Source organism: Crassostrea angulata, chromosome 5 (assembly GCF_025612915.1).
Source record: "Crassostrea angulata isolate pt1a10 chromosome 5, ASM2561291v2, whole genome shotgun sequence".
Classification (NCBI taxonomy): Eukaryota; Metazoa; Mollusca; class Bivalvia; order Ostreida; family Ostreidae; genus Magallana; species Magallana angulata.
Genome location: NC_069115.1, coordinates 30,064,752 through 30,088,050, shown reverse-complemented (window position 1 = coordinate 30,088,050; position 23,299 = coordinate 30,064,752). Strand labels below are relative to the sequence as shown.

General features: G+C 33.4%; 1 protein-coding gene across 13 annotated transcripts in view; it reads right to left on the bottom strand.

Moving 5' to 3' along the window:
• The window catches only part of LOC128184239 (neurofilament medium polypeptide-like), a 36,909-nt gene extending 15,659 nt beyond the window's left edge, over window positions 1-21,250 (bottom strand). For 2 of the 13 annotated variants that reach the window (XM_052853635.1, XM_052853636.1), the window contains exons 1-3: window positions 17,422-18,100; window positions 11,502-11,798; window positions 203-271 (exon numbers count right to left, since the gene is read on the bottom strand). In XM_052853635.1, the coding sequence (XP_052709595.1) occupies window positions 203-271; window positions 11,502-11,798; window positions 17,422-17,664 (609 nt within the window). In that variant the 5' untranslated portion in view covers window positions 17,665-18,100. Of the gene's footprint in view, window positions 1-202; window positions 272-7,865; window positions 9,353-11,501; window positions 11,799-17,421; window positions 18,101-19,909; window positions 19,952-20,877 lie in introns of those variants that run through there. The other 11 variants (XM_052853637.1, XM_052853640.1, XM_052853642.1 and 8 more) reach the window with 9 other exon arrangements.
• Window positions 21,251-23,299: the final 2,049 nt, after the last annotated feature.

Sequence of the window (23,299 nt, the reverse complement as noted above, 5' to 3'; positions counted from 1 at the left end):
ATTTAGGCCCTTGACCAATTTCATTAAAATCAGAACTTCTATCAGCTTCCCGATTTTTGATAAAGTCAAGACATATTGAAAACCAGGAAGCGGATGGAGGTTCTAATTTCAATTAAATTGTCCCTTGAGATTTTTGTTTGGATGTGACAGCTAGTATATGTATATACCGGGTAGCCAGCCTCTTGAATTTGTTTTGCTTTACCTCTCTCAATAATTTTTCCACCATGGGTGCATTGCCTACAAAGCTTACGTAACCAGCTCTGGACTGATTCTGAAAACAAGAACAAATAAACAATGGGCTTACAGAGCTATAAGGCTCTCATAGCAAAGAAGTTACTCTCATCGGGGATACCAGACTGATACTTAAATACAGGTGTGTTGCTTGAAAACCATCATTTGAATCCTATTAATTCAAGAATTCAGGAAACTCGGATCTAAATCTTTATTATGTTAACAATGTCTTTAAGATTTTCAAAACTTGTAGTCAGAATCCTGAAATCCAAGTACACATGTACCTGTAATCAGAAAACTATGAGGTCAGGTTTTTTTAAAAATAAAGATCAGACTGAACCATACAGTTAATTGATTGAAAACTAAACATCTAATTTACAAATATTTTTGAAATATCACAGAATAATATTTCAATATGGTGTCTTAAAAATATATATCTATATATGATTATCATATATTTGAAGGTTACTGCAGTACATATATCTGATTCTTAAAAAAACATTCTAAGGGGGACAACTTATGATTAATTTTTCTAAAAATGTCTGTCTTTTTTATTTTCTCATGTGGACAAATTAATATTCAATCAGTGCAAAATCATTTTTATGCCTCTCTATTACATGTAATTATGAAATAACTGGTCATTATTAGTTGAAAGTATATTTATATCTTTCCCAATTAATGTTTCAACCATTATCTTTTGTAATGTCATTAATCAAAACAGTAACCTTTCTGCATTAATCATAAAAGCTAGTCCACTCGATCAACTTTGAGAAAGATTGGGTTTTTTAAATCCAAAAACTTGTTAAATATAGCCATGACCAAAGCACGCAAACATCACACATGGGCACAAACAACTTGAAAATGTTGACTGCTGGAAATCCAAAGGTACCGGTATAGTCACACAACACCAAGGTGTAACGGTACAGGTGAACACTATAGGGACAATAATAAGTACTATGTACACACCTCCAGGGTAGCGTCAACAATCTGGAGGAAAGCTTTCTCAATATTGACCTCTTGTTACAGGGTTGAGAATAGGGTTTCCTCAGCTTTATATACTCAACAATGCAAGTTAAAGAGAATACCCCTCACCAAAGAAATAGAAAACAGTGAAATCGTGTTCATAAGACTTTCTCAATCATGACTTAGATTTCTACGCAAGTGAGAACATTTAATTTTCTTAAATAAATATGTAACAGAATTGAGTTCTTGACAAAGTTGAACTATCTCCATTGCAGAAAAACTGGCTTCAAACTCTGCCATTTCGGTATGATAAAAGCTTTCAATTTTATTCAAAACGAGCAAGTTTTTTTTTTTAGAATAAAGCAGAGATATCATTCCTAATTTTTGTAGATATCTAAAAAAGAAAAAGAAAGAGAGTACTGAAGAAATGAAATTCTTCAAAAGAATGACATCTTTCCTCTTATTTGTACAATGTAATTAAGAACTCTTTAACAAAAACTTTTGAAAATGGTATATATACTCAATTGAAAGGCAAGACTATATCCCATTGTATAGGAGTGACTGAGATTGATGAACAACAGGAAATTTTGGGGGTTTAAAAGGAACAATTAAAATTAAATGTAAATTGGTACAAGATGTACCATGCATCCTTCTGTGTGTGCCTTCTAATGTTGTTATAAACGTTAATAATATTTGTAAACAAGGTTTGGGGATTTTATATTATTCCAATATCTCAATGTCTATGCATAATTATAGTTACTAAATCAATCTATTGTAAACATAAACAAGAGGCCCATGGGCCACATCGCTCACCTGAGGAACAATAGGTTTGATAAAATCAGCTCAATGGAGTCATAATACAAACTATCTGGACAATATACAGTAATTCATGTAAATCCTGTATAAATAAAATCCATTTTCCCCTGGATATTCTTATGTTTATAATCATTAGTCCCTTTTCTAACAGGATGATTTTTATAGTCATATCATGTGTTGAGTATTGCAGTTCTCAAAAAGATCCCTAACAATAGTTTATATATGGGATATAAACGTACAGTAAACTCTCAACCTTCTCGTGAGGCCAAAGAATTGTCCTGGGGCCAAAGTCTTAACAATTATAAAGAATCATCTGGCTGATTAGTTTCTGAGAAGATTTTTAAAGATTTACCCTATAAATTCCTTTGTTAAACTTTGACCCCCCCCCATTGTGGCCCCACCCTACCCCTGGGGATCATTATTTTCACAACTTTGAATCTACACTACCTGAGGATGCTTTCACACAAGTTCCAGCTTTCCTGGCTGATTAGTTTTTGAGAAGAAGATTTTTAAAGATGACTCTGTTTATTCCTATGTAAAACATCGACCTCCCATTGTGGCCCAAACCTACCCCCAGGGGTCATGCTTTTCACAAATTTGAATCTACACTAACTGAGGATGCTTCCACACAAGTTTTAGCTTTCCTGGCTAATTAGTTTCTGAGAAGAAGATTTTTAAAGATTTACTGTATATTATCATATGTTTAACTTCAATCCCCCATTGTGGCCCCAACCTACCCCCAGGGGTCATGATTTTCACAACTTTAAATCTTCACTACCTGAGGATGCTTCCAGACAAGTTCCAGCTTTGCCTTCGAATTAGTTACTGAGAAGAAGATTTTTAAAGATTTACTGTATATATTCCTATGTTAAACTTCGATCCCCCATTGTGGCCCAACCCTACCCCCGGGGGTCATGATTTTTACAACTTTGAATTTACACTACCTGAGGATGCATCCACACAAGTGTCAGCTTTCCTGACTGATTAGTTTCTGAGAAGAAGATTTTTAAAGATTAACTGTGTATATTCCCATGTAAAACGTCGATCTCCCATTGTGGCCCAAACCTAACCCCGGGGGTCATGATTTTCACAAATTTGAATCTTCACTACATAAGGATGCATCCACACAAGTGTCAGCTTTCCTGGCCAATTAGTTTCTGAGAAGAATATTTTTAAAGATTAACTTTTTATATTCATATGTTAAACTTCGACCCTCCATTGTGGCCCCACCATATCCCCAGGGGTCATGATTTTCACATCTTTGAATCTACACTACCTGAGGATGCTTCCACACAAGTTTCAGCTTTCCTGGCCGATTAGTTTCTGAGAAGAGGATTTCTAAAGATTTACTCTATATATTCATTTGTTAAACTTCGACCCCCCCATTGTGGCCCCATTCTCAGGTGAGCTAAAAAGGTTAAGTTTACAACTCAATAAGTTAGTTTCTGGAAGAACAGATTTTGAAAATTTTCGTAATAAATATTGACAATTGTTTTACTTTTTAAAGCGCTAAGCATAGCTCAGTCCTTCAATTGTCGTTAGACTTCAACTTCCGGTGCATCGAATAACCGCCCCCTTAAGCAAAAGTATACATCATTTAAACTGGTTAGGGAACCAGTTTCAGGGGTTTATGCACATAACTGCACGGGCTATTGTGAATCTAATTTACGGGTTATTGTGAAATTAATGTACGGGGCTTACATACATCATTGCAGGGACTGTCATGCAGTGATGAGGAAATATAGTGCGTATACAGAAGCTGAAATGCTATATACATATATCTGTTATATACATACAGAAGCTGGGTTAGCGCTTTTCAGTACTATCAGTATTTTGATTTAATCTTTAGCTTTTAAGATCTGTGTACAAACATACAATTGTTAGCAAATCTCTGTATCTTGCTTATAATTCGAAGCAAACACTCAAAAATGGTTAGTAAATAGAAATTGTTAACAATTAAACACAAGAAACATGCACTACATGTATAACAAATAAAGAACACAATTTATTTTTTCGAAATGAATCATATATATACATGTATATACCTACATATTTCCGTAAGCGATATCAAACTCTATTTAAACTGAATAAACTAGAGAAAATGCCGAGCATTTCAACAAAAACCTATTGCATTAATCTACCATTACGCAAAAAATAATGCTGAATTACCGATAGAATGAATTGTATTTCAGTACTCCTACATCAGATTTTGCTTAATTTGCGCAGGTAAACAGTTAACGTAACTGTTTGATTTACCGAAGTCTCTGTTTGATTTGATACGTAAAAATCACGAAATACAGACGACAGTTTCCAGGTTACAAAGCATAAATAATGAAAACGAAACGAAAATCAGAACAAGCTAACATCAACGTCATGTGTGAAAACTGTCAACGCATTGAAATATTTAGCCTCAATTTACTTCACAAAATCGGCACCAATATATTTTTCATGTTTCAAAAATTTCCCTTCATACGCAAACTGTTGCACAACAAGCAAATTCATCATAGTCAGATCGACCCTTTTTCGTATAATGTCATGGCTGCTTTAAACAAAGAACAATGGAATACGAGTCTTGGTAAAATGGGTAAGCAAAACCGGGCCGTGGCAAAATAAAAGCCGGGGCAGATCGGCAATCGTCAATTCCAAATACGCATTATTTTGCAGCAATATTTACAGCAAATACAAATATACTGGTCCATCAAATATCCTGAAATTTTAATGAGATTGGCAGATTAATAACTGCTCATCTTTTGTTTTGCCCAGGCCAAGTCTTGTCTACCCATTTTACCGGATGCCGAATCCGAGGCTATTAAACTGATTGAAACACGCCTTTCCTTTATTATTATTTTCGTAATAACTCAGATTTGAAACAGAATTAGACCTTAATTTTTGCAATTTATATTTTCCTTCCCATAAGGATAATTTATGCTAAACTACGTTGAATTGGAATCAGTAGTTCTTGAGAAGAAGATTTTTAAAAATGCACCCCCCTTTTTCTACAGTTTCAAGGTTTTCTCCGCTTTGAATACAGATCGGACTTTTATTTCTGCAATTTATATTCGCCCTCCCATAAGGATGATTTGTGCCAAATTTGGTTGAAATTGGATAAGCGGTTTTAGAGAAGAAGTTCAAAATGTAAAAAGTTTACAGACGGACAGACAGACGGACGGACAGACGGACGGACGGACGGACAGACGGACGACGGACAAAAAGTGATCAGAATAGCTCACTTGAGCTTTCAGCTCAGGTGAGCTAAAAAAGCTGTCCAGTGACAAATTCTTTATAGAGTGCGTCAGAAGTATATAGAGGGAAAGACGTGGCAATAAGAGCATCTGAAGGTGCTAGAATACACCAACCCCATAATACACAGTACAAACCATTAGAATTGACATCTGACAATCTTGGCATTATATATCTCTATGCAGATCATTCTCCACAGTTAATAAAAAGCAAACACCTCTATTTACCCATGTATAGACTAGATAGAGTGAGGGCTAATAAAAATACTGCTGAAGAACAAATGCACAGCAGGGTCGCAATTCTGTGCATTTTTCGACAAAGGTGTGTGATCTGGAATTGTTACAGTTAACGGAGACCCCATGGTTTGTTTCGATCAATCAGTTTTTCGAATTCTTTTTTTCAAGTGGCAAATGGAAGCGCAAATACACCTGGCATATACTGCACCCAATAAATGCACTGGCCAAGGTCTTCAGTATAAGTAATTGCAGCCGTCACATATTTCTTCAGTTAGCAATGTTTTGTTGTGATAATAGATATCATATATCATTGTTCTAAGCAATATAGAGCAATATTAAACAAAGACTCTGTGTGGCCGTTACCAGCTAACACAGATCTGCTAATTTAAGACTGCTTGCATAAATTTTTGTCAATTTTATTCACACCTATGTGCCACCTACATGACTGAAATCTCTATATACTTATTATTTGCTTAGTACTTATTATTTGCTTTTGGAAATTAAACACTCTTTAACTAATAATGAATGCAACTTCAATAGCAAAAGTCTCCAATGGCATAGTTTTCTTTGTCTATCTATAATCATGGAGGTGGATACCATAGCAACAGCTTCAAAAGCAGCTCTCAAAGAGCTCATATTGTGCATGACCACCAATAAATTAATTGTGCATGTATGGCATTATAAATACCACCCACTGCCTGAAAATGAAGTCTTTGACAGCTTATACATGTAGACATTGACAGTGAGTACCGGTATATTCTTTAACCAAGCAAATACTTCATAATAGCTTAGATTCTGACTTTTATTCCATGATCTGTAAGCCAATATCAATTGCCCATAACAAGGCAATTCTAATCTATTCAGAATAGTGTAAATTACATATGAAATAGTCATGGAATATGTGTAAAATTGCGAGAAGCATTCCTTTGGATACCATTTATTTTATGACGGTTAATATCTATATGAATTACAACAAATTTAAGTCATTCATGATTTCATGTCATTAATGACACAAAACAGCAAAATACTCTATTGCTGTCAGAGGCAAATCAAAAATGGTGGGGGCTAGACTTAACAGAAATATTAACAAGCCAAAAAAAAAGGATTATGGTTACAGTTAAATGTCTAAATTTGCTAAAATGTTAAGAGGGAGGGAGGGAGGGATGCGCTTAGCAACCACCCCCCCCCCCCCCAACCTTCCAGTTCCAACGCCTATGTTCTCAGATAAAAGACAAAGAGGAGTTTTATGTATTTTCACTGCATAAGGTGAGGAAGTAAATTGATAATTAAACAATGCAAATGATTTTGTACTTGATGGCCAGTGACAGTATCTATTGATACATCTAATTGTGATTGGTAAAGTGAATTTAGATCTGATCGTTGTTGACCATACACTTGTAGGCAAGCAATTAATGGATTACATTTGTATATCTATACTTTTTTTTTTTTAAATCCATTAGGTTGTTCACTGGTTTAAATCATATTGTGTAACATTTTAATAATCAAGTCAGCAGATATTAATTTATTAATTAATTAAACTGAGATTTAAAAATCCTTTTGTTAATTAATCCCCTCTCTATAAGGGAAAATGAGGCCATGTAATTTTAGTACCTGTCAAGGATTTTAAAAGTTACAGATTTCGATCAAGATCCTAAATTTCCCCTAGTCAGCATATAATGTGTGTTGGGAGTCAAAAAATCATTTTTGGTCAAAAGGTCAGAGGTCAATTGCAGCTAGTTTTGTAAGTCCTACCAAAGTTGTGATTGTACAATGTTCCCTCTTAAAATGGCCCTTATATTTATTTGATTAAATTTACCTAGATAGAATTAGTGGTCATTTAAACTACAGAGTTGCTAAAATTGTTTTAAACTTTTGAACTTCCTGAACTTTAAACAAATTATGTTTGCAAATTAAAATTTAAAATCTACTAAAACACAAGAACTCACTTTTTGTACAAGGTCTGATGTCTGAAAAAAATATTCTTTCTGAGTCATTTATCTTTCAACTTTGTCTTCCTGACCAATTTTTAAAATCAACAAATTTATGATACGTTTTTCATGTACTTTATTCAATAGCAGAATCTTATTAACCAAACATCTTTATGATGGTTGCATAAAAAGACCTATTGATTTTCTAATAATCATCTACTCCATGCACCAAAAAAACCTCTATCATAAAATCTACCCATTGGCAAAAAGAATTTAAAGATTGGTAAATTTTCGAAAGTACTTTCATTCATTAATATCAACCCATATACCAAATAGGAATTCAGACATACAGTAAATTTTTTTTCATTACTTCTGATTATTATATTTCAAGCTGAATTTGCATGCAAAAAAAAAAAAGGAGACACTATGGTCTCCTATAGCCCTGCCTTACCATTTCGGGGTGCTGGACGGGAATATTAGAGAAACCGACTCCTTTTATGAGTTCTTTTAATCCTTGAAGGGAGAGAACCTCCTTCACCGGAGGAATAGCATAAGACACAGTTGTCAAACTCCCTGGCCCCTCACTGTTCGATTTTTTCACCATATTGTATGAGTTCGAGAAGTCATGGCGATCATCGCCATTACCGACTCTTGGAGTATGCATCTGCTGTCCGCTCACTTGTATCTTGTCCAGGGGAAAAGAATTGAAGACATTTTCTTTGGACGAAGTGAGGGAGGTTTTACTTCCATGGGATTTTTTCTTGCTCGGCATCCATGAATCATTGGCTGCCATTGCTGGTGATTTCATTTTCGGCACTGGGAAAGTATTTTCAATTTCCATAACATGCATAAAAAATCCTCAAAAAATCTCTTTAAATGTTTTTGATATGGCAAAAAAATAATGAAATTGTCATTTGTGGCAGGTAAAATATATTAATTATCGACAAACTTCATGTTTGATGATTCCAACAATAAATGGTTGCAAAGAAAATATCCAGACAATTAAACTTGATAGCCAGGTGGCCATTTCTTAATTGAACAATGAAAATAATTTCATCCCAAAATTGAAGGGTATAAAAAAAAACCTTGCCGATTTTTTTCCTTTTTTCTATAATCAACATTACATCCCCCTTCAGCTCCCTATTCATCACCATTGGAAAAATCAATAATATTCACTTTGATATTTTTTCTCACAAATGGCATAAAATAAAAGAAAGTCTATCTCCCTAAATCACTTAATCCATTGATAAGATCAGATTCTCTGGCACTTTCAATTTTGAATTTAAAATCCGAAATTCAAACAATTGAAATTTTTTCCATGTCCCGCTTTTCACAGCACTTTACAGATAATTCTCATTGAGATTGATTGAGCGCTTTTAAAAGAACATATCACTTATCATCTTGGTAAAAGATGTTCATTTCCCAGAGATTTCTAAGTGTATCATAAGAAAAAAGAATTAAATTGTACACAAATCATGCGAGTTACCCCCAAGTCTCTATATCTTACTGCCGATTTTGACTCTTTTCTCGCCCGAGGATTGTTTGAATTGTTCCTATTTATCTCCAAGGACCAATTTCTTTTTATTTCAAGCATGAAAGAAACTTCACAAATTCTTTCTTAATCCATGCAACTTTCACATCCTCAACGGGTGTGTGTGTGCGCACACAAACACCAAAAAAAAAAAAATTGTTTAAATTTGCGTGGATTAGAAAAAAAATTTCAATAATTCCTCAACACTATCTGGCAACCATGGAATTGTACTGATGTCATTTGAAATAGTACAGTTCACACGCTTTCATCTTCTGGTATTTATTCCCAATGCAAACAGGCTTTGTTGAAGTTGTAGCCATACTTTTACATGTGTCCAGAGCATTGGGAGAAAATTTTTTTCCGAGGTTTCCGTTTTTTAGGTCTCTTATTTGCTTGAAACCTCCTTTGTATATAGCAACTAAAGTCATGTGGCTAAACTTTAATTTCCTTTCTTTTCATGTTTCGACACAAAAGAAGTTGATCGCTACATTGTCACCTCAATCAAAGCCTATGGGGCCGTTCTTGAAAAGTGACAGATTTTGTAATGATAAACATCTCGCTAAATCGTTTCCAATCTTCATATATATTAATGAACGAAAGTCAAAGCTTTTTTTTTTTTATCCTTTTTATATTTTTATTTGCCCAGATTGAACTTGGCAATTCCTTACTTGAATTGTGCAATTAACAATCTTTTGTGAAAAGTAAAAAGGGGACATTATGTGTTTAAATTTCCTACAATGTAATTTAAACAAAACTTTTAATTCCCATCCTTTAGAAAATAAATTACACAGAGGAAATCCGTGTGCCAACACAAGTGATTGGATTGAGGACTGAAACTCTGATTTAATGCCATTTACTTCAAGAAATTGACAATGCCGTGACACAACTTTTGAAATAAGGGAGATCGAGGTTTTGATGAAATAAGTGCCCCATTATTTAAGTTAAATCATGCACTTTCAATAAACAAAATTATTTATTAAATTTCTCTATTATTTATGTTAGAATAAATAAAAAGGAAAGAATTTAATAAGGTAGTTTGTTCAAAGTATATATAATTTATGTTTAAAGATGAAAAAAAAATTGCTTGTGATCACAATTTGTGATTAGTGAATTGAAGTTAAAACCTCTTACATATTTAAATATCGTTTTTGTATGTAATTGTATGCAAAGAATTAAAATTTTTAAAAATTTAAATCATGGATGGAAATGATATTCAATATTTAAATTTCAGATGATACAAAATATTTTTTAATATCTTAAGTATCTAAAAATCTTGGTTATTTTGGCCCATTAGATTTTGCTTTGATAAATCTTTGTAAATAACTTTAAAATTGGAGGAATAAATTTCAGTTCTTTCAAATATTATTCATATTTTTCAATACATTTAAATCTCTAAACAAACACTTCAATAATGAAATGACTTTGATAAGTAAAACATATGTTTAATATTGATTTAAAAACCCATTGAAATCAAATATAATGTTGTTTCTCCAAGTGGACCAACATCAAAATGAATGGCACAGATGCCATTGAAAAAAAAGTCTTGGGAAAAGGAAAATCTCATTTTACTTCGAACAATAAAGAGGCAATATTTGTAGATTAATAAAGTCTGCAAATATTTGAAAAAGACTTCATTATAAAAAGCCAATTGAAAGAAAACTTTCAAATATAGCTAGTTTAAACAGACACAAAAAATGGGGGAAAAAAGATCAAATTAAAGAAAATCTTAACACGAGATTTACTACATAAGATGAGGAGGTATATCAAATTTCAACATTGAGCTTTTCTTCTTCTTTTTTTCTATGACAAAGACCCCCCCAAATTTGGAGTATGTTCTTTGTTCGTCTTGGGGAGATCTGTCTGTCTGGAAGTAAATTACGTGTCATAGAAAATGTCGAACGCTGTCAGAAACCTACGAGATGACAACAGTTGCTACACAACGCGGGTCAATCCCGTCGACATTGTGCATGGAAGCTATGTTGGTAAAGCAAATATTTGAATGTTTATATGAATATGAAAGAAGATTTCCACGCTGTTGTTTCTTAAAGCCTAAATCAATCTCTTTTCATTTTTTTTTTTTGCATGATTGTGCTTTTTCCTGTCTATCAATCTCTGTAAGCATGTTTCACCCTATCTCAGAACACCTCAAAATGTCTATAAGAATTTTGCATGAAATCGCGGTTTTCAAGCTTTCACACCTGTGGTCTAATCAATGCGGTTTCCCCTCAAGTTCACAATATATTTCTCACAATGAAGACATATTAATCATGTTTCATTATGAAGAAACGTTACATGGATAACAAGATAAACTGCAGGTATTAAAGAGATTAAGATTCTTTTAACCGCGTTATCCCTTATCTAATCAATCAATTTTAAAGGAGAGTGTCTCACAAAGGGAGACAACTCAAGTTTGGCAAAAGAAATTTCAAATATTTCACTTTTTAATTTAATAACTTGTGTAATTTATTATCTAATATTATCAATCCTTTATCAATCCATTTTAATTAATGACACTTGTAGTAAAAAAATGAACTGTTTAAATCAAAATCTCCCTACCTGTTCTGGAATCCATTTGTTCAGTGCATCAATCCATTTCAGCCTATCCTCCGAGTGTCTGGATCCCTCCCCTGACCCCATGTCTTCATCCTCCCCCCAGGACGAGTGATACAGACCATGGTGGATGGAGGGGAGGGAGGGAGGAAGCTGGTCAGCATTGAGGTACGGTCCAGCGGTTCTGGGTCGGCTTTCATAGATCTGGGGAGATTTGCTGTGGAAATTATTCCCATGCGGAGGATGGAAGGACCGTGCGGAGTAATGACCTGGACCTGGGCTCGCTCCGGATGGATAATGACCCTAAAACAAAACAAAAACCAGACTCATCATTCAATTATTTTTTTTTGTGAATCACAAAGCACTAAAAAAAAAATTAAAAATCCAGACTCATCTTTTTTTAAAGCATGATTTAAAAATGGAATATACTGACAACCATTGAATATACACAGTCATATGAATCAACATTTTTTTTTGTATCAATGTCATATTTATTATATCATATACCTGCATTGGTATACCATGCAGAGCAACTCAAAAAACACATGCAAACCAGATAAAAAAAATATTCAGTTAAGTCTTCCTCTAAATTTCATGAACATAATACAAGCATGCATATATATAAAAATTATAGATTTCAAAGCAACTGGTAAATGAAATTTTCATATTTGCTTTAACAGTTTCGTCAAATCAGGCAGACGAATAAACAACCGGTATTTACCGTGTGGCACCCACATGTCAGTGCAATTTGGTCCTAAAGAAGTATAATTGCATATCATTTTGTTAAAAGGAGTATTGACAATCAAGCTGAACATTTCAGCAAAGGAAAAAAAATTGGTTCTTAATATCAAATATGAAATATTGACTTCATTTAAGTACTTGTATTGAAATTTTAAATTAAAGTCAATATTTCATAAGTTTGCACCACAAATCTGCCTTATCATATATCAACCATGTAAACTAATGTATGCTCTTTAAAAGATTATAGAAAATCAACTCAGTATAAACTGGCCCTAGCTCACTTATATTCCATCCTCATTCCTGAGAGAATCCACAAATAAAATGATTTTTCATAAATTGAATGAGATAAAACTAACAGCAAATTATTGATAACATTTCAGTTGATTATCATTTATGTACATGCACTAGTTTGGGTTGTTTTTTTTTTACTTCTGGTTTTAAGGAACAAAGTTTGGGAAATTGAAATCCATTATGATCCAGTATAATCTAGCTGCAGAATTGTAGCTCCATGGAAAATTCAGGTTAATGGATCGTCTATCCAAATTCCTGTGGAGCTACATTTCTGCAGTTAGGTATGAGCTAGGCTAATTACAGAACTGTAGCTCCACAGGAAATTCATATTGATGGTCCAACAACCCAAATTAATCTCTTGGAGCTACAGTTCTGCAGCAAGAGCTTATTAAGGCCAACATCTGATTTAATTTGGACTTGATGATATGAATGTTGCCATAAGCCAAAGGTCTTTGCGGACAACATTTTTGTCTGAAGGAAGCAATTTAGCTGAACTTGAAGCATTTTCAAAAAACTCTGAAGTTTATTCACACACTCACTGTAGGAGAGCTTCTAAGGGTACAACATGAAAGATTCAGTGAATATAACAGAAATGCAATGTTATTATACACAAAAATTCTTGTAAGAGTAGAAATAATAATCTGTGAAAGTTAAGGTTGCTGAAAGACTGTTCGGAGAAAAGTTGAATTATATTGTACGTAACTTAAGGATGTTAGAGAGTAGGATACTAAAGGGTTTTTGGCTACGTTTTGTTTTTTGATTTTTTGGAGGGAGGTGGGGGTCGGTTAACGTATTGTCGCTTATGATTCCTAATTTTAATTTATTCTGCAATTTTTCTTTGTTTTGTATCAAATTGCGAGAATATGAAACCACAATTAAATGCAAAACTTTTATTTAGATTTCATATGGTTTGATTAACAAAAGTGAGATTCTAAAATCTGCAAAAGATGCTTATCACAAATTTATGTGGATATTTATATTTAAAATCTACAATAACATTGTTGCTCAAGTGAACAGTGAACTTTTTAAAATATCATGTGCAGATCCAAAAAAATTTCCAGGGGGATCCAAGGGATATTTTAGTTTGCTTGGGAGGTCCGAGGCATCTTATTTGTATTAAATTTTACTATGTAAATTTAAGAAATTAAACTTGACCCCTAGATCCGCGCATGAATATAACTTACTTTTGGCTAAAAAAAAACACCAGACTTGGAGAACTTTCACCCTAAAAGCATTGTCAGTGACTTATTAGATACAAATTCCTTTAAACCTAATTTCCTCTGAATTTAAATCAGACAGACAAATGGGTTTAACTAGCGGTCACAATGTGCACATTTGCCCTGTTTAAATTAACACAATCTTTTATTGCATTAAGATTTTGGCACAATGTCAGTCTTTTCTTTCTTTATGTTAAACACAATATGTCTACTAATATTGACACAACACCAATATTGACTTGCACTTTTATATTAAAAGATGAACATCAAATATTTGAACTGTTAGAATCTATAAACTGTACTGGGGTATATAAATAAAAAAACATGAAGAAGAAATTTAAAAAAGACAGACAGATTTCTCTTCAAAATAATCGACGACTTATAGAGTTCTTTTCGAGGCTTTTCTTCAAATCTCAGACATGTTGGCTTTTAAACAGAGTGGGGAAAAGTTGAAGTGTACATTTTTTAATATGATTAAGCTTATTAAAAGTGTGTGTATTTTGCTTGGAGTTGAAGTATTTATTTGTTGAATCAAATTTAAAAGGCATTTGTTGGTTCATTCTAAGAGTGACTTGATGTACTGTATGTAGCATGTATGTTCAACTTCATTAAATTATACAAAATCAAGGAAATGTTCTACCTAAATGTACAATATACACTACCCGAGGCTAACTTATGCTTATCCGTGTTTGAAAAGTGTCAATATTTTATGTTTGGTCATTAAGGCAGAAGACTTAAGACACAAGCCATACTTGATCCACTTTAGAGCAAGACTTCATGAATTCATCCACAGAACAAAACTCCAAGGCATCTTCATTCTATGCAGGGATCCAGAGATTTTTACTAAGGAGGGGAGGTGGGGGTGCCCCCAAAATGAAGGATAATTTTGTTTTCCAGGGGGTAGGGGTCCATGGCCTGTTTTTGTTTTTTTATATGTTTGAAATTTCAAGGGGAGTGGTGGGAACAGCCCCCACCCCCACTCCAACCTTCTCTTACCACTCCATAATAGACCAAGAGGTTAATATAATTTAAAGCTGTACAGGTATAAATTTCAACTTAAAATTCATACTCAAAGTTCCAGATACATTCTTAATTGTTCTCAGAATATCAAGTATGATTTCTATAGCAAGGGTATGAGTTTGGGTACAATATGTATATTACTTGATACATGAATGTACTAATTTTAAAGGTGTTTGATACATTCTCCTGGCCTGTAAATATCATGTAGCTCATGGAAACATTTTATTTTATTAATTAATTGAAATAAGTTTGTTTAGGCATGTTTTTAATTACAAAAAAAACTTTTATTTAAGCAATTTGAAAATCTTTCAAGAAAGCATATTCTGAGCAATTATGCTCTCTTAATTCATAGACATGTAAATTGAAACTAAAAGACTTTTAAATTATCAAAATTAATAAAACAATTACTTGGTGACATACATGTATTTAACAAACGTTAAGAAAAAATAAATCAGGTACTCCAATTCCCAAGTTCCCCTCCAACCTCCACCCCCTGAGATTTACCACCCCCACCCCCACCCCCATATAATTGTGGACAATTGGCAAGGAATTCTCTCAAAATCAAACATGTTAATGATGCCTCTGAGTCATTTATTATAAATACCGGTATCTGAGAGTCTGAAAATCAATTATGAAAATTAAGTATTTTTTAAATTCACATGGCAAAAACATTTAACTGTTTTTAAAAAGCCAGGGCGCCATTTTTTTCCTCAAATTATTAAAACATATGATTTTTCTCTGTCAAAATTTTTAAGGGAAAAAAATACAGGTAAAATTTGAAAGCTCTCCCGTTTCTGTGCACTAGCTGTCAGCTTGTCACTGCCATATAAAGTCTTCATTTATTTATCACTTGTCTACTGATTCAATATTTAGTTTTTAGACAAAACAAACAAAGACTACAGGAGATATATTATTAACAAATCACTACCCACATATATTTTGTTGTTTAATGTTGTTGTTTGCAGACCCCACCCTTAGCAATGCTGGGTGTTGTCATTGCAACTTTTTAACAAAATTATACATAAAACACCTGTGTTAAAGGCTGTCAATCAAATATACCTGCTCAAATAAAAAGCGGCAAACTCTCTCAAAGCCCTAATTACCTGTCATATAAAGATTTTCTTTTGTGTCTGGATTCTTATGCAATCCACCCCCATCTCTATATTAAAAATGTGCACCATACAGGGGGATATATAAACTTGAATAGTAAATTTAAAACTAATTAATCAAACTGTCTGGCCCACTGCAAGGTGCACTTTTAAATGCCCTGCTATCACTGTGCAAGCAATTTATCATGCGATCATCAGTTTGACCGATTGCCAATGAAAATGAAAGTCTTGGTCTTATAAACTTTTAAAACGCATGTGCTTTTTCAAGATTTTATAAATATGCATTATGTGAATTCCTTGTTGTACCTTTAAACTTAACACATTAGTATGGAATTCACCTGGGCCCATTTCTAAATGAAATACACATATTAAGCTTTTTATAGGGGGGGTTCATTTTGTTTACAGGCGACTTTTAAATGTTTGCTTTCTAAATAAAACATTTCCTTGATAGAATTGCGTTGAGCATTTTTAAGCCTTCTACAAATCGTATAGATCCTTAGATCAATTGAAAACATAAATATGAAAAAACATATATGTACATGATTGTGTTCGGTAGGAAAAATCAATTTATCAGTTCTTGAAATCCACTTTTACAATGAATGGAATGAAGAAAGGAGTTTTCTTTATGAATGCTGATCCATTTGTTTGATTGGCTTGATAAAAAAATTCTTTAAATTTGAAGGTTGCCATCTCAATTAAAGATAATTATTCCATGTATTGGAAATGAAAATGAGATTCTAAATGTGGTACTTAACCCCCATAATCATCTCGGACCATGTTTGCATATTCTCAACCCTGCTAGATTATTTTTTTTATCTCCCCCGAAAACTTTGAACACTACTTTGAGCAAAAAGGACTGAAATCCCTCTTGGTTTCCTAACATGAGACTTTGTTAATGATCTCAAGAAAGTCAATTTCATAGCTGTTATCAGATAAAAAAAATTGAACTACCCATGTCTCCAGAGAGAGAGAGAGAGAGAGAGAGAGAGAGAGAGAGAGAGAGAGAGAGAAAGATTGGAAGGCTGAATGAATGGATGAATCAATTGAGGGGTTTACAACAATTCTAGAAATGAATAAAATCATTTGAGTTCTTTAAACTTTCCTTCAAACCTTCATTAATTTTCTCTTTTTGTTTTAATGTATTCCTTCTTCATAAAATTATTTACCGGTACATAAAGGATTTCCAAGGAAAATATAAGGCCATGTCTCAAACTTAAATGTATTGCAGAAAACATAAATCTAAGCAACTATATAGAACACTGGTTAACCCCCCCCCCCCCCCCCCCCCCCAGGGGTTAACCCCCTTTGAAAAAAACTGGTATTTTACTTTGTATCCAATATATAACACAGCACGGCTTATGACTTTCGCATTAATTTTAGACAGTTTTGTCAGTCTTGTTGTTACAAGTAACGCCTCTAATATTATTTTGATTACTTTTCCCAAAAAAGGGCTTTTAAAAATCGATGATCTCCAATTAACCTCGAACAGGCCCCGAACTCTCACTAACGAACGTACCAACCCAATCCTACCCTTATCGTCATACCTACCGAAGCTTTCGTAGGACTAGAGATTCTAGAATCATACAGGGTGCGTAAGTATTCGTAATACGACACATTATATCCACTGGGCAGGCTGACGTTGACTATTTCCGTAAAACTGGGTGACGTTATCCCGTTGGTTGCACGTGAATTAGCGGACCGACACTGATAACGATATGGCGTCACTTTCTCGTCTCTGTTCGAGTCATACGTCACTTCACACAAGGTAGGCGCAACGCTGAAATATGCCATTCCAACGCCGAATTGAGAAAAACTATCTTTCTCTGTTTAGAATCTCAAAAAACGATCCATGCTTGAAATCTGAGTTGTTGTGACTATAGGTATATTATTCCATTATTTCTATTTTCCGTTGTCTGTGACGTAACAAGGAAGCACGTGCGCATTCGCCCCGTTTCCCTCTCATGGTTAGCAGACTAGATAAATTGGTAAAAAAGAACTAGAGACATCGCGAAAATAAATATTGGCACTTTCGGAGTTCTATGTAAACGAATCCTGGCCGTGTTATAAAGTTTCACAAACTTTCTTGCATAGTAATAATCCGTTTAAATAAGTGAAAGGAACTTAAGGCGAAGTATATTCTTGCGTCGTTCCACAGCTAGGGGAAAATCCATTGCTCAACACACACACGCATTGAAAAGAACTGTTTAAAAAGACGTCGCTTAGGCCGACTTAAATCCGTGTTAGTTTATTGTTGGAGTCTTTGATATAATGATGATTACTCCATGATCAATATGGATGTGTTATATTTTACAATACAATGTCGAGGACATGAGATCAATATGCTTTTTCATTTTTTTGTTTGAATGCTTTTATTTACAAACCTCGTGAACTTCAAACTTCATGCTTTCTTGACTTGACATAAACGCAAATGGAACGCATTATATTAAAATACTTCGCTTGTTTTGTTAACTTTAGAGGATCGCAACCCTCTTACAAAATAAATTGATTTGCGGGAAGTATTCTTAATAATCCCCTGCAATCAAATGAAATGCCATTGGAAATACGAGTCAATGGGGATATAGCAGCAATTTTGCTGGCTACTTGGGTATTTTCCTCCTATTGATTCGGACCCTCTTTAAACAAAAAAAGAAAATTTCATTAAACACTTGAATGTGTTTTTCATTTCAGTCAAGAGCAGGGCAATTTAATACTCGAACGTGATGGATAGCCTGAAAAACTAGCTCTTCGAAGTAAATCGAAGCAAAAAAAATAATGCAGGGTATTTCTAGTGCAGAAACCTTTAAAATAAAACTGTTCACCATGCACCATGCAATATATTTTTTTATATGGTGCTAAATTAACGTTTCCTTCTATAGATATATAATTTTCCAATTCACAGTCCCATTATCATTTCTTCTTATAGATTTGATACATAGGATAAGAATTCAATATATAAAGAAGAAGGGGAAAAGGAGATTTTCATTTCCAGGAAGCGTGTACGGTCATGTTGCAGTTGATTTTTTTTCTGTTAAAAAAAATCCTCAGTTCTATATAATAGTTTTGAATTAAGTATAAATCTACAGGCACGTTTAAGTTCCCACCCCACATGCCCCCGCCCTTGACTTTACACTGAAATCTACTATACTTGGTCTAAATACAATGTGCATATATTTTATATTTAATACACCCAGTATAAATGTTTTTATTGCCATAAGTCTTAAGTTGCAAATTATTACAAGTTAATTAAATGACAATCTTTAAATTTATCTTTATTCAGAAAATTAGTAGTCGAATTGCTCATCATTTAAACAGCAATCTACAGAAATTTAAACGTTTTTAAATTAAACGGGGAGGGGGGGGGGGGGGTCCGACCACCGTTAGTACTTGTGACTTACTGGATTAAGTAAGTAGCGTAAGTACAGAAGTACTCGTTTAGACCCGTTTTAAAATTAGTAAACTTATGTAATATTATTGTGGACAAAGGTAATGGGGTGTTAACTGAGAAGGTTAAATTAGATGTAATTAAAGGGTCATAGTTCAAAAACTAGAGTGAAATTTTGCAACGTGTTTTGAAGAATTCATTCATTCATTTATTTGTTAGTTTATTCGTTATTTCCCCAATTCGTTTTTTGTTCATTCGTTCGTTCGATCGTTCGATCGTTCGATCGTTCGTTCGATTGATTATTAAAGCATTCATTCCTCCTTTTCTTCCTTCATTTATTCATTTTAGGGTTAAAATTAAAGTAGCCCAGTAGAGACAATTTGAGTAAATCTCACAAAAGTGGTTTGTTAGTCAAAATTAAACGTTGATGGGGTTGGTGGCATGAAGGGGGTAAGGGTTACGTTGAAGTATGAAACAGGTGCTTTATGCTTATGATTAACACGTGAACTTTGAATAATTCTGTCGTACAACACTTCAATTTAGTTTGCAAAGGGTTGATAAAACTTTGGTTTGATACATCATGGGTAGGTAATGCGTATATTTTAGGGTAAGACTTTTATAATACAAGAATCAAGTTATAGTATAATTTCTCACCATGTGGGATACGCATCGTCTATCAAGTTCACGTTGCAAGATCTATAAAATGAGAAATTGACTAAAAATGTTTAATACTATTTCATTACGAGAATTGGTGTTATATATTATATCTAACAAATTACGCTGAATTCATGCCATTTTTCATGCAGTTTGACACGTGTGAATGAAATAATTCTATATAAAGCAAAATTTTAGAAATGTATTAAAAACATGAATCTATAATGTCCCTAGAGATACATATGTGAATATGTCTGAAGTTTTTCTTTCCGATAAGAAGTCATATGTACATGTATTTGTTGTTTAAGAAAGAGTATATTACTTAACCCTTAATATATCGGTCCTTCTTGTCAATGCTTCGATCGTGAGCAATTTTGCCAAATATATCTATGGTTCCTATAATCCCATATATATGTTTTCACATACGTTCTTAATGTGTATCATTTGTTTGGTTTCAAATGAAAAACCATGAAAACGGATCACATGTACATGTGTATTGTCACATACGTACACATAGAATTTGAATATGAACAGATGTACATGTATATAATGCAACTAACATAAATGAAGTTACTTACATAAAAATGTTCATGAATATCAGAAGTGTTTAGTTCTAAAAACACCTAGATATAATTGCATTGGTATATAACCACGCTATGCTATATATACTGGTAATTAAGTAAGAGAGCAGCATTTATAGTGACGTGTGAACAAGTTTCTTGTGTATGAATATTAATTTACAAATTATATATTAAGGTACCCCAGGCCCATGGGACTGTCCTTTGCAAAAGCTTAGATTCTTTGAAACCAGAGTAATTGTCATGAACAAACTTTGATTCCTTTGTAAAGGAATTGACGTATGTGTCACTTTTAACAAAGCCATGAGATTCCAAATTGCAATCAACATGCAACAGATATGTACCGTTACATTACATGTATATTATGTATACTTTAAGATCAAATCCTACCTGAGCTTGCAAGTAATGAAAATCAGGACTAAAATTCCTGGCCTCCACCACCCACAAATGGTTCTTCCATGCCGTAGTGGCCATGCTACATGTACTTTTGTTTTCAATCCACAAGCAAAAAATAAACTTATTTCCTCAGAACTAACATGAAATCCACCGAAAACGAATCGATCCTTCAACATATGAACATTTTCTTGGTAAAAACGTATGTACGAAGTTTACACTAACGATATCCTCAAAGCGAAAATATTTTTTCACTGCTGGGGTAAGTAAATTGTTCTTTTGTTACAAAAAAGAAAATAACAAGGGGAGAATAACAACGCGTTTACCTTTAAAGTAAGCATAATATTGAATAATTAGACTTCATTATTTACATGTTGAGGATTATTTTCTATATACTATGCTCCCCGCCGTTTTTGTCTGTGTGGGGTGTAATTACGCAAATGTATTTTTTTCTGAAGGTAAAATTAGTGCATATATATAGAACTGGCCTATCATTGCCATCAGTTCCAATCGTAAATTTGAGTCCGAGGGGAAAAATATGCGCTATCTTCGCCAGGAGAATTACAGGGGTATTTGCAGGAAGATATATTACGACAAATCGTAATCCATTAGACAAACGAGAAGAAAGTCGCCTTGCTAATCGTTGTCAAGATATTTAAATCTATTAAAAACACTGTTCCCCCGAAAAAAGGTTTGTACAATTCACTGTAAAAATAAGACATTATATTTTCTGGTGGGTGAGATTGCAATGAAACCTTAATGCCCATTGACATTTTTATTTCGGAAGCGATAGCCTGTTATCTTTCTCCCAACATGGGTCATTACTAATATCGCGTAATCGCGCAATAAGAAAACTTATTGGCGCTAATGGGTTTTTAAGTCAAAGGAAATCTCTCTAGTCTTGTATCTTATCTTTCATCTTTTATTTAAACAACACAGTTTCCAAAAAAGAAACCCTTGTCGTGCTGTCAAACTCGCTGTTAATTGGTCTTGTATTAGATTCGCACACAAGATGAGATGTACTCGATTATTTTTTTTTACGTGAACGAGTCAACAACTTGATTTTTGTAAAAGCTTTTATAACGATAAAAGTTCCCACCAATTTACCGAAGCATTTAAAAGATGTGCATATATGCATAACACAGCGACTTTATGGATCAATCAGTATAAAAGAAAGAGTTCAGACGTTTGCAAAAGTGAAGTATGTTCTATAAGTAAAACTCCACTGGAATACAAACATTTTATATGTAAATTCAGTTCTGACTAAATTGCGTCTTTAAGGCCACAAGGCCAATGCTAATAGAGCGGTAACAAGGTTGTTCTATTCGGTTGTAGAATTGTACGGAAACTTCACTCAAATTCTTGTTCTGAGAAGCTGTATAGCATTTAAACTTGATAAATATAACGTGCATTATATGCATTTTTTATATTTCGATATTGATGAATTTTTAATTTGTATTATGTTTATTTAATTCATTTTTGGCACAAGTTCGGAAATTAATTTCCTGTTTGAAATTTTAATCACCAACTTCGAAATTCATTGTTAGGGCATTTTACATGTCTTCGAGTTGAGTTAGTATAGCATGCAAATGTTACATGAACGGGTTCTTTGCATCTGACGATCTACCAGTTTTATACTGCACGTCAAGTGTTTTCAGTACTTTGATGAAATTCTAGGCGGAACATGTTGAAGAAGATTGCATGGAACGAGAGAGCTATGGAGATCGAACGTTACTTTTTTGTAAATCTAAATATATATTATATTTTACGCTAGCCTGATTGAGTATTCGAAATTAGGTTGGTTAGTGAATAAATTGTATAATTTAAAATAATTGATAAGTCAACCCATGAATTGTTTTTTTAATAACTGGATCGCACAGATTTCAGTCTTAGTAGTTTCTGTATGAATTACGATCAAACCTTCGAAAGAAATGAAGAGGGAAATATATAGGGGTTGTAAATAATAGATTTTTAGGTCACTATTTTGTGAGCAACGATCATAGGAATTGAAAAATAAAATTTATGTCATTATATATATGGGGTCTTCACACGAATATCGTATGTTATACTCAGGTGACCGTTTAGGCTCGTGGGCTTTTTGGATGCCTTTTTTTTTTACATTGTAATATATCGGTTATTAAGGTAGTACAAAATAGATAAGCTAAATTTTTCCTATAATTCAATTTTTCTAAAAATTATATATTTTTTTCTATGGAATGAAATCTTTTAATACGTAAAATTTGAAAAAATTTTTTGCCCACATCGCCCCAAACCTACCATTGGAAGCTCCTTTCAGTGGAGTGTAAAATGAAATAGTCATTGTTATAATTTTCTATGCCATTAAGTTATTTTTCAAGATATTACAAATATTTGTGCTGCTATACAAAAAGGAGACCTTCTTGTTTCTTAAAGATACTGA